Raw genomic sequence first — 10672 nt, 5'->3', positions numbered from 1 at the left:
AAAATCTGCATTTCTTCTGCATGTGAGCATTGTCATTCATGCTCAACAGTTAATAAATCTGCGCCCTGAAGATGTTCATTTATTGCAATACCCACACATATTGACATTTAAAAATTGACTTTATATGTTTACAATTTGTCATTGTTGTTGCTGTTGTTTTGTTTTGTTTTTGAGCACATTCCTCAAATCATGGTGGCCTTAACGTTTTGTGCATAGTATATAATGAATCATCTTTCAATATCCACATCAATATCACAGCATGAAGAACCAGCAGTGCCAATCTCCTGATGAACATCTTTTTCTTTTTCCCCTGCAGTTTGCTTATACATGAATCGTATTCAGCACACCATTCCATGACAATTAGTATCATTATTGCTGCACTACTTAATACAGAAAGGTAATGCGTACTCTTCTTAAAAATAACTGGCTGGATCGAGAACTTGAACTAAAGTTTGGCTTGTCTCTCTATTTCTTGTTGACCCAAATGTCAGGTGCCTACCACAATGCATACGGAGCCACTCAGTCATGTAAATGAGTTTATTGTGTTCTTAGTCTTGTGATTGGTTTCTGTTTAACCATCACTAAAAATCGCACAAGCACAGAACATGCACACTATGCACACACATGCACGCACACACACACACACACACACGCACACACACACGCACACACACACACAAACATTCAATTCTGCCAAATACTAGAAAGACTTGGAACACATACAGACAGACACAGAGAATGCATGTAAATCCCTTCTACACAAGTGAGTAACAAAAAAAGAACAATGTAGTGCTTCCTGTCAGCATATGCAGAATAATCCTTAGATAAGGTGAATATCAAATAAAGAATACGGTGAAAAGCAAATAAAGAACAATGTTGTGTTTACTGTCTGCATATGTAGTGTCATCCTCAGATAAGGTGAGTACCAAATGAAGACAAAGTGGTTCATCCTCAGATAAGGTGAGTACCAAATGAAGACAAAGTATTTGTATTTGTATTTCTTTTTATCACAACAGATTTCTCTGTGTGAAATTCGGGCTGCTCTCCCCAGGGAGAGCGCGTCGCTACACTACAGCGCCACCCTTTTTTTTTTTGTATTTTTTCCTGCGTGCAGTTTTATTTGTTTTTCCTATCGAAGTGGATTTTTCTACAGAATTTTGCCAGGAACAAACCTTTTGTTGCCGTGGGTTCTTTTACGTGCGCTAAGTGCATGCTGCACACGGGTCCTCGGTTTATCATCTCATCCGAAAGACTAGCGTCCAGACCACCACTCAAGGTCTAGTGGAGGGGGAGAAAATATCGGCAGCTGAGCCGTGATTCGAACCAGCGTGCTCAGATTCTCTCGCTTCCTAGGCGGACGCGTTACCTCTAGGCCAACACTCCACAAAGTGGTTCTTACTGTCAGCATATGTAGTCATCCTCAGATGAGTAACAAATAAAGAACAATGTATCGCTCAATATAAGTATATGCAGTTTTCCCCAGATAAGGTGAGCAGCAAATAAAGAACAATGTAGTGCTTACTGTCAGCATATGCATTATCATCCTCGGACATGTTCTGCAGGTTGCTGCTGCTGTTTCCACCACTGCCACTGTCACCCCCTGCAGTCCACAAGATTCAAGATTTAGCTTCCTTTTGGGGTATGAAGGATCCCAAACAAAAGAACAAAACAAACATGCAGAAAAAACAACAACTCATGAACTATAAACTGTGTTAACAACACTCATGTAGCATACACAACGTCAAATTCTCAAAATGCATGCACATGTTCAAAGCATACCGCAACAATCTTTAGAATTTCTGAGGAATGTTTTGAAGATAATAATGATAAAATCACCAATTACACTGGCATCCTCAATGAAATAGTCCTGACTGTGAAGCTGGAGTTATCATTTAAACTGCAAAGTTGCACCATATCTAACAGATATTTGCCATCTTTATCAATTTGGGTACTGATAGCAAAAGTTTTCTTTAATCTGAAGACATCAGTCAACAAATATCATAACACAATCTGGGACAAAGAAAGCATTAGGGAATCAATTCATGTTATAAACCTATTCCATGATCAAATGAAATTCATCTCTAATCACTGATGAATTACATTTAGGCCATAATCTTCCATTGCCTGGTATATTATGATAACATCCAATTTCAACTGGTAGTTTGTGGCTGCTACAGTTACAGTGATAAGCGCATGAACATAAACATCTTGTAAGCAAGATATATCAGACATGGAACATGTACACACAGACAGCACCAGTCACATATACAGTACTCAACTTTCACCCCTCAGCTAAAGCACTACCACTGACAAGCACAACACCTCAGCTGCCAACAGCACTGATTTCACCTCCCTTCCCCATTCCCAACAAAAAAACAAACAAACAAAAAATACCTAAACCTAAACAGCTGCCTAATAACAGATATTTTGTCTTATTTTTTCCCCACAGTGCAGCATGTGTGTGAGTGTGTGTGTGTGTGTGTGTGTGTGCGCGTGTGCATGTGCATGTGCACACATGAACATGCACACAAGCGTGTGTGTGTGTGTGTGTGTGTGTGTGTGTGTGTGTGTGTGTGTGTGTGTGCTTGCCTCTGTGTGCATATGTGTACATGCATGTGTGTGTGTCTGTGTGCATGCCTCTAATGTGTGCAGGTATATATGTCCAAATACACAGCAAACCAATCCATACCATCACCACCACCATCTTATCCTGAATTTCTCACCTCCAGAGATTTTGAGACTACCACCACTCTCTCAGAGTGTGTGTGTGTGTGTGTGTGTGTGTGTGTGTGTGTGTGTGTGTGTGGGTGGGTGGGTGGGTGGGTGTGTATGCGAGCATGTGTGCACTTGCATGTGTGTGTGAGTGTGTGTGTGCGTGCCTCTTACGTGTGCAGGTATCTGTCTGAATACACATCAAACCAACCCATCCCATCCTCACCACCACCACCTTATCCTAAAATTTCTCACCTCCAGAGATTTTGAGACTACCACCGCTGGCATTGCTGTCTTGCTGACTGCTGGCAGATCCTGGGATCTCATCCAGCAACAGGCGGATCTTCTCCAGCAACCGATCCTTGTGATCCTTGGCGCTGCTGTTCAGCTTCACGCTCTTCAGCGTCTCCACCAGAAACGTCTCCACATCTGTGTGATAACAATGTTGTTGTTGTTTTGAAATCATTTCATTACATCCAAAGAGAACACTTGTTGTAGTGTGATAACAATGTTGTTGTTGTTATTTTGAAATTCATTCACCACATCCAAAGAGAACACTTGTTGAACTTTTCTTCTTCTTCTTCCTTGTTTGCCTCCCGTTAGATGAGCAGCCCGGTGTCCGTCGATGAAGGCTGCCGTCCGTCGCAGCTCCTCCAGGGTGCCATACAGCTTGGCTTCCACTGCTATCGGTGTTAGCCAGTACTTCCTCCTGGATGCTGCATGCATTGTACAGTCTTGAAGGATGTGGTCGGTTGTCATTGGTCCCTCACCACAAGGGCACTCTCCACTCTGTCCAATGCCAAATTTTGTGTGCATGTGGTGGAGCAGGCGTTTGTGTCCAGTCCTAAGACGGAAGATTTTGACCTGTTCCTGCCGTTCCAGCAAATGGTATCTGTCTTCTGGGTTATATTTGGGGTGCTGGAGGCACCACTTTATTCCTTGCTGTGCCTTGATGATTGGTTGAACTTTTAAGTCTTTTGCCATCAAGTGTCAAGATTCTGTGTGGAAAACACTCCCCAGCACCAAATATTTTAGACTCGACACTTTCAATCACATACATTGGTCCGTGTCAAAAAAACATAATGAATGCGTTCACTGCAAACTCAGTCAAGGGAGGAAGTTTATTCAATTTACTACTGTGCTGGAAAGTTGGCTGCAGCTGTCAAGCTTTGTTACCATGTGAAAAACAGTCTGCTTAACATAACCCCTCAAAGTCGACTTAAGTCACCTATGATGGTGAACTGTCTCGTCAACGAAAGTCACCTATGGTGGTGAACTGTCTAGTCAATGAAAGTCACCTATGGTGGTGAACTGTCTAGTCAACGAAAGTCACCTATGGTGGTGAACTGTCTAGTCAACGAAAGTCACCTATGGTGGTGAAAGATTTAACACTTCATTCTAACTGACGACAGACTTCAGTAAAGAGAGGTCTACACACTAAGAGAATCTGGGTGGAAGTACTGTGAGTGGTCACAGCATGCAAGGAAAGGGGCAGAGATAAAGAGAGTGGCGCTGTCAGGGGCAGAGATAAAGACAGTGGTGCTGTCAACATTGTTTACATTCCTTGACAATGGTGCCAGTCATTTTAAAGGTTGCTGCAATCCTTTTGCTGGCCAAACTCCACATTTAACTATAAGAAAACTTGATCAGTCAGGAACAATCATCTCCTGATGAACTTTTTAACATCCACACACTGATTTATTCTGAGGTGAAATTCTTTTTCAAAACTGTATCCAACAAATCATATTCAACATGAATGAATCTGGCACTACTCTTCTAAGACCTGATCTTAGTTAATAACAAAGCAATAACTGATCATATATTCAAATACTACCAAAGTGCTTATACCATTCAGTGGTAATGAAACATTCATATCACTCACTCACACCCACACACATACATGCATGCACGCACTGTGCACACGCACTGTGGGCACACACATGTGCACGCACACACACAGACACAGACACACACACATGTACTGTCACTTTTCCACACCACCTTAACTGCATGTGTGGTGCTAACCAGGCTACACACACTATGACTATCCATTACAACACTGTGGCCTCCCTGCAGGGGCAATCTTGTCAAACTCTCCTGTTCCATTCAAAGTATGTACATTCAACACCAGCCTTTGTTCATGTTGACTTAGCAAACTGAATCTCAACGAGCACACCAGATTGTATACTGCGCAGAAAGAAATCTCCGGTACATTTTTACAGCGCTTTTAGTGTGTACATGATACAGGAATGCTCCATGTGGGGAGCTTTTAATTCATTATTCTATGAAGCAATTCACACAAATTATCACAACAGTGGATTAAACCATATATACTTCAAATCCAAACAGTATTTTTTTTTTATTGGAGTAATCTGAACATGTTTATGTTGATCAATGCACTGGGCTTGTCAGCTGAATTAAATGTGGGATTTGATGCTATTCCCTTGTCTTAAAGGTTTCTTGGACGTTACTAGTGGCGTTTGCAATATTGCAATTACTGCCTGCATGGTATGCCTGATCCAGTTATTAACTGCATGGTCTTCTGTGAGTCAAATGACCACCACTTGATTTGGCTACGATCAGACACTGTTGGTGCCATGAGGAAAGAGACCGGGAAGGGTGGGAGGGTCCAGTTTAATGAAATGTCCTTTGATGTGCCCCTCCTTTGGCTTAATTCAGTGTTTGTCACTCCAGACTATTTTCTTTTTACTTTTACTCCATAGTTTTAATGTTCTTCTTCTTCCATTTGATACCCTGGGTCAAAACGTTGAGTACTACCGACATTTTGGTTGTGGCAGCCGGTTTGGGGAAAAGAGAGAGAGAGATTGGAGAGAGAGATAGAGAGTGGAGTAGTGGGGTTGGTTTTTTGTTTGTCAGGGGGCAGTGGGCTCAGCAGACTGACACATTCTTAACTAAGAATAAGATGTCAAGGGTTGGTGCATCGACAGTCGCCTGAGTCCTCCTCGAGTAAAAGGAGTTCAGCCTGATGTCCGCTCTTTAGGGGATCCTGTGAACGATTTGCGTGTTGGCTCTTGCGTGTTTTGCTCGTTGCTGCTGTTGATGGAGGTGTGGGAACCTTACTTTTGCAAATCCCCTACTGATACTGAATTGCATGGACAATCTGGCCCTTCTTCTACGGCGTTCCAGTGTTTCCTACAGCGGCGCTTACAGTACCTCGGCGGCGCTGGTTGTCCTCCAATACCTATAGTACAAAACGTGCTGCTTTCCGTTAGACTACTTTTTTTTCCCCCGTTTCTTTCTTTGCAGCCAGTGTTTGCTTTCAGGGCGGGGTTGGTGGATCTGCAGAATACTTGTCAGAGTACTAAGCGTTTGGATAGATGGACTGACGATCTTTCCATACATATTTATTGAGAATGTGTACATATTACCTAGAGTCTACATATTACTGGAACTTTCGATTTTTTTCAGATTTTGTCAATATCGGTGTAAAGGAGCTCAGAGTTATTCAACTTGTTGCAGACGACAAATCAGAACACTAACCTACGACATGAGTGATGAAAAGCATGATAATCACTTACCTGCAAGCACACTTCTGATGTTTTGTTTTAAGGATGACATGATGCAGAAACTGACCAGTCTTGTTTACTTTTCAAGTCGCCGAACACAAATGTGCAATCCCTGGCGGACCAGAATACGTCCATTCACTTCGCTGTATTTAGCTTCCTTGTCTCGTGCGACTTCCTGATCGTGCCTGCAAAGCCGTCACCTGATTGGCTAGTTCGTTTCGTCTAGTCGCAACTCTGTTGACGTCAATGCCGGATACACACCCACCCTAACACACACACACACACACACAAAATCGTGATTGTATGCACTTTGGCTTATGTGAGAGCCTCTGTCGGGATTTCTAAAGCCTTTGACACTTAACCACTACCTTCCCCTGCGTGAGCACTTGAGGCTATTTTTTTCTTTTAATAATATTGTGTATGAGTGATTAAAAGTGCAAGCACACTTTTTCAACAGATTGAAATGTTTACATTAAAAATGTTATATGTATACTTATGGCCTTGGATGCATGGGTAGGCATATGACATAACTTAGTATGATATAATCTACCTATCTATCGGTCTAGCTATCGACCTATCTTTCTTTTATATGAATGTATTACATGCCTGTCTGTGTGTCTGTATTTATACACACACACATATATATATTTGTGTGTGTGTGTGTGTGTGTGTGTTCTCTCTTCCCCCCTGTTTCTTCCCTCCCCCTCTCTTTCCCTTTCTCCCCATCTTTCTCCCTCTCTCTCATCCCCTCCCTCTTTCTCTCTCTCTCACTGTGTGTGTGTGTGCAGAACATGGATAAACATACATAATAACAGTTGGGGTATGACTGGTGTTTAAAGCTGCATTGAGCCAAGCTGCTGGCTGTGCTAAGCACACAAACACATTCTGTCGTCTTCCACATGCATATTGCCCTTTACATATCTTTCACTTTACTTTTTTTTTTCTTTTTTTAACTTTTTTTTTCTCCAACTACATGTTAATGTTTTACACAAACTTAGGGTCGGCCCTCAAGATCTGAGAAGTGTGTTCAGTTATGTGAAGATCAGGATTCGGCTCAATTCAGTTTTTTGTTTTGTTATTTATTTTTTGTTTTTTTGTTTTTTTTACAGCAGATATGATGCAGTGTATATGGATTAGATCACATGCTCTGATACCTTTAATTTTCATGCCAAATGTCCAGTTTGTGTTGCTATTGTTTTTAAAAACAAAGTATTTCATGCTACAAACTAATCAAATTTCCAAATTGCTGTCTTCATACTTTTGACTGTTCTCTCACCATAGCTGGTGTAAGAGATCTAATGGGAAAGTGTGTAATTTGTAAATGAACTGATCCAGTGCACAGTAATTCAGTGTGTGAAATGCTGATTCAATAATGGCCATACCAATCAGTACCTGTGATGTAAAAGGAGTTGCAGTGAACAATATGCTACAATGAAACGCACAACTTTTATTATCCTAAACTAAACAAATAAATAAACAAACCAAAAACTATACATCTTTTCCAAGTTTTAAGCAATTAAATATTAGGGGATACAGGGGAATGATCAAAACATACACGGATCTATCATTTTTTGTCTTAGAAGCCTGTCACAGTAGACAATGTGATGCAGAGGATGGAAATGAACAGGAACTGATAATGTATAAGATCTCTCTCTCTCTCACACACACATATCAAAGCATAGTTTTCTGAGTTTATTACAATTCAAAAACTCCAATCTGAAATGCACTCTACTGATTTTAAAGTGCACTTTGACATTGCAGACAGTTAATGCATTGCCTAGCACAGACAACTAAAGCACTGACAAAAATTGAGCACAGACCAAGCTCCAATCGCTTTACAAACATGGGGTCATTTGCACAACACGCTGCCTAACTGGGTAGAGCCCACTGACGGCTGCCACTGGATGCTCATCATTTGTTTCCTGTATCAATCAATCAGAGTTCAGGCATGCACACATACACACTCAGACATGTAACATTTTACGTGTATGACTGTTTTGTTTATTTACCCCGCCATGTAGGCAGCCATACTCCGTTTTCGGGGTGTGCATGCTGGGTATATTCTTGTTTCTATAACCCACTGAACGCTGACATGGATTACAGGATCTTTAACGTGTATATTTGATCTTCTGCATGTGTTAACACACGAAGGGGGTTCAGGCACTAGCAGGTCTGCACATACATTGACCTGGGAGACTGGAAAAATCTCCACCCTTTACCCACTAGGCACTGTCACTGAGATTTGAACCCGGGACCCTCAGATTGAAAGTCCAACAATCTGACCATTCGGCTATTGTGCCTGTTAAACCTGGAATTGGAAAAAAACGTTCTTGTTCACTATATTAACATACTTAACAAAGGCTGCACTCAGCCTACTGCAAATGAATAAAGCACTGACAGAAATTTGGAATTAAAAAACAAAGATTCTCGTTCAATGTAACAGCATACTAAACATAGGTTGCACTTGGCCTATTGCTGACAACTAAAGCACTGACAGAAATCTGGAATTTTAGAGAAAAAAAAAAGAAAGAAAAAAGGTCTCGTCCAAGATAACAGCATACTAAAAATTGTCTGAAATTGGTCCAGCTGGTATAATTGTCATATCAGACACTCATTGTTGTCATTTTCAGGCAATGAAAGCAACTACCTCTCTCTCTCTCTCTCTCTCTTCGCTTGCGAATGTGTTGTTTTGTTTAAATATCCAGTTAAAATCTTCGCTAATTGCCTTCATCCCAATCATAGTTCTTTGATCTTAAATGATAAAAAGTTCACAATTAAAATGTGGGTATCCATAATTCTACCAAATCAGAATCAAAATGTTGCATACACCCAGTTTTGCTTCATGACATTCAGGTCTTTTTTTTTTTTATTCCTAACTGCTAAAGCAATAATAAACAATGATGATGTTCCTTACCAGACTGTGTTTCAGTCACTGAGGTTAACATGTATATATATACTTCTCTTCAAAGAAAGAAAAAATAACAAATGAGAAACCTGTTCCAAGAAACCAAGAAACTAACATATGAACTAAAATTCTCAAAGTTTACAATCTTTCATATCACTCATTTGAGAAAAACATACAAAAATATTTTTTTTTAAAAACAACAACAGAAGATGAAAGTACCTTTGGGAATGATCAATGTAAGACACAATGTAAATCCCCAATAGTATATCAGTTCTTTTACCACAAACAGTAAAATTATCTAAAATACATCAATAACCATGACCAGGTATGTGCAGTTTACAATATATATTTATATCTAATTCCATTCTAGATTAACCCCTAACTGGCCTAAGCATCTGGCTCTGTAGGCATTGTCCTTCACACCATAGGACATGCATCTTGTACATAAAAAGGTGGGTCAGACCTTTGCAGTTTAAAAAAATACCTGAAGGCAAGAGACACTTCATTCAAATTTCAAACTCGGTACTTGTTAGATATTAAAAAACAATATGCATGTCTCCTGTCCTCCCACTGTGAAAATGTGAGATTACCAATCTTCCATAAACTCCAATTTCAACAATACTTTTGTAAATTCTGTGTACTTCTATCAATTACGAAAAGTTACTTTTCAAAAAACAACAAACCACGTGAATACTTTAAAAAAAAACAACCACCAACAAACCATGTGAAGCATAGCCTACAGCATAATGAATGCAAGCACAAAATGTTTGTCAACAATTCATAACATTGGTGCTTTGTACAATGATTAATCTCACAAATAATTGTATGTACAAGCTGCAAGTGTAACAGTGCTGCCGTCATGAAATGCTGCATATCAAACGAACCAGAAAAACTTTCTTTCCAAGGAAAATCGAATGGAGGATGGAACACAGCAGTCTTCAAATCTTAGACACTGTCCAATGAAGGCATGAAAGTGAGTCTTCAAATTTTAGCTGCTGTTCAAGAAGGCTTGAAAGTGGAGGAAAAACAAGTACATGCATAGTCATATGATCAGAAAATGATTTTCTTCCATTGAAACATTCACTTCACGAAAACGAAATGAAGTAACTGGTGCAAAACAAAAAAAAAAAGGAAGAAAAAAAAAAAAAAAGAAAAAAAAAAAGAAGTAAAGTCTGAACACAGAAAATAGGTCAGTCTATGAACTCAGTGTGTTCACTAATTTAGTTCCAAACCTTATGAGAACATTAATGTGATTACCATTTTCTCTCTTCAGTTTTACACAATCTTAACAAGCCAGATCACTCAGCACTTGCAATTTTGTTGTTGTTTTTTTCTCCTATGAATGCTCATAAAATATGCCATGATCAATATTAGTCAATAAAACTTAATCTTCACTATTTACAAATGGGATACTGCAAAATAAAGGCACATCTGTACATAAAAATATGCACCAATGATACAGACAAACACAACAAAAATGAAACACATACAAAAATACACAGACACGTAGATGAAAAGTGGGACAGCT

General features: G+C 39.8%; 1 protein-coding gene across 2 annotated transcripts in view; it reads right to left on the bottom strand.

Annotated features, from left to right (window-relative positions):
• LOC143290479 (src kinase-associated phosphoprotein 2-like) overlaps positions 1-6425 on the bottom strand; it is a 28941-nt gene extending 22516 nt beyond the window's left edge. Inside the window, exons 1-3 of one of the 2 annotated variants that reach the window (XM_076599967.1) lie at positions 6252-6425; positions 2968-3141; positions 1523-1600 (exon numbers count right to left, since the gene is read on the bottom strand). In XM_076599967.1, coding sequence (XP_076456082.1) covers positions 1523-1600; positions 2968-3141; positions 6252-6291 — 292 coding nt within the window. In that variant the 5' untranslated portion in view covers positions 6292-6425. The remainder of the gene's footprint in view (positions 1-1522; positions 1601-2967; positions 3142-6251) is intronic. The other variant, XM_076599968.1, reaches the window with a different exon arrangement.
• Positions 6426-10672: the final 4247 nt, after the last annotated feature.

Source organism: Babylonia areolata, chromosome 15, assembly GCF_041734735.1.
Source record: "Babylonia areolata isolate BAREFJ2019XMU chromosome 15, ASM4173473v1, whole genome shotgun sequence".
Lineage (NCBI taxonomy): Eukaryota > Metazoa > Mollusca > Gastropoda > Neogastropoda > Buccinidae > Babylonia > Babylonia areolata.
The sequence above is the reverse complement of the archived record's forward strand: the minus strand, read 5'-3'. Positions and strand labels throughout refer to the sequence as shown.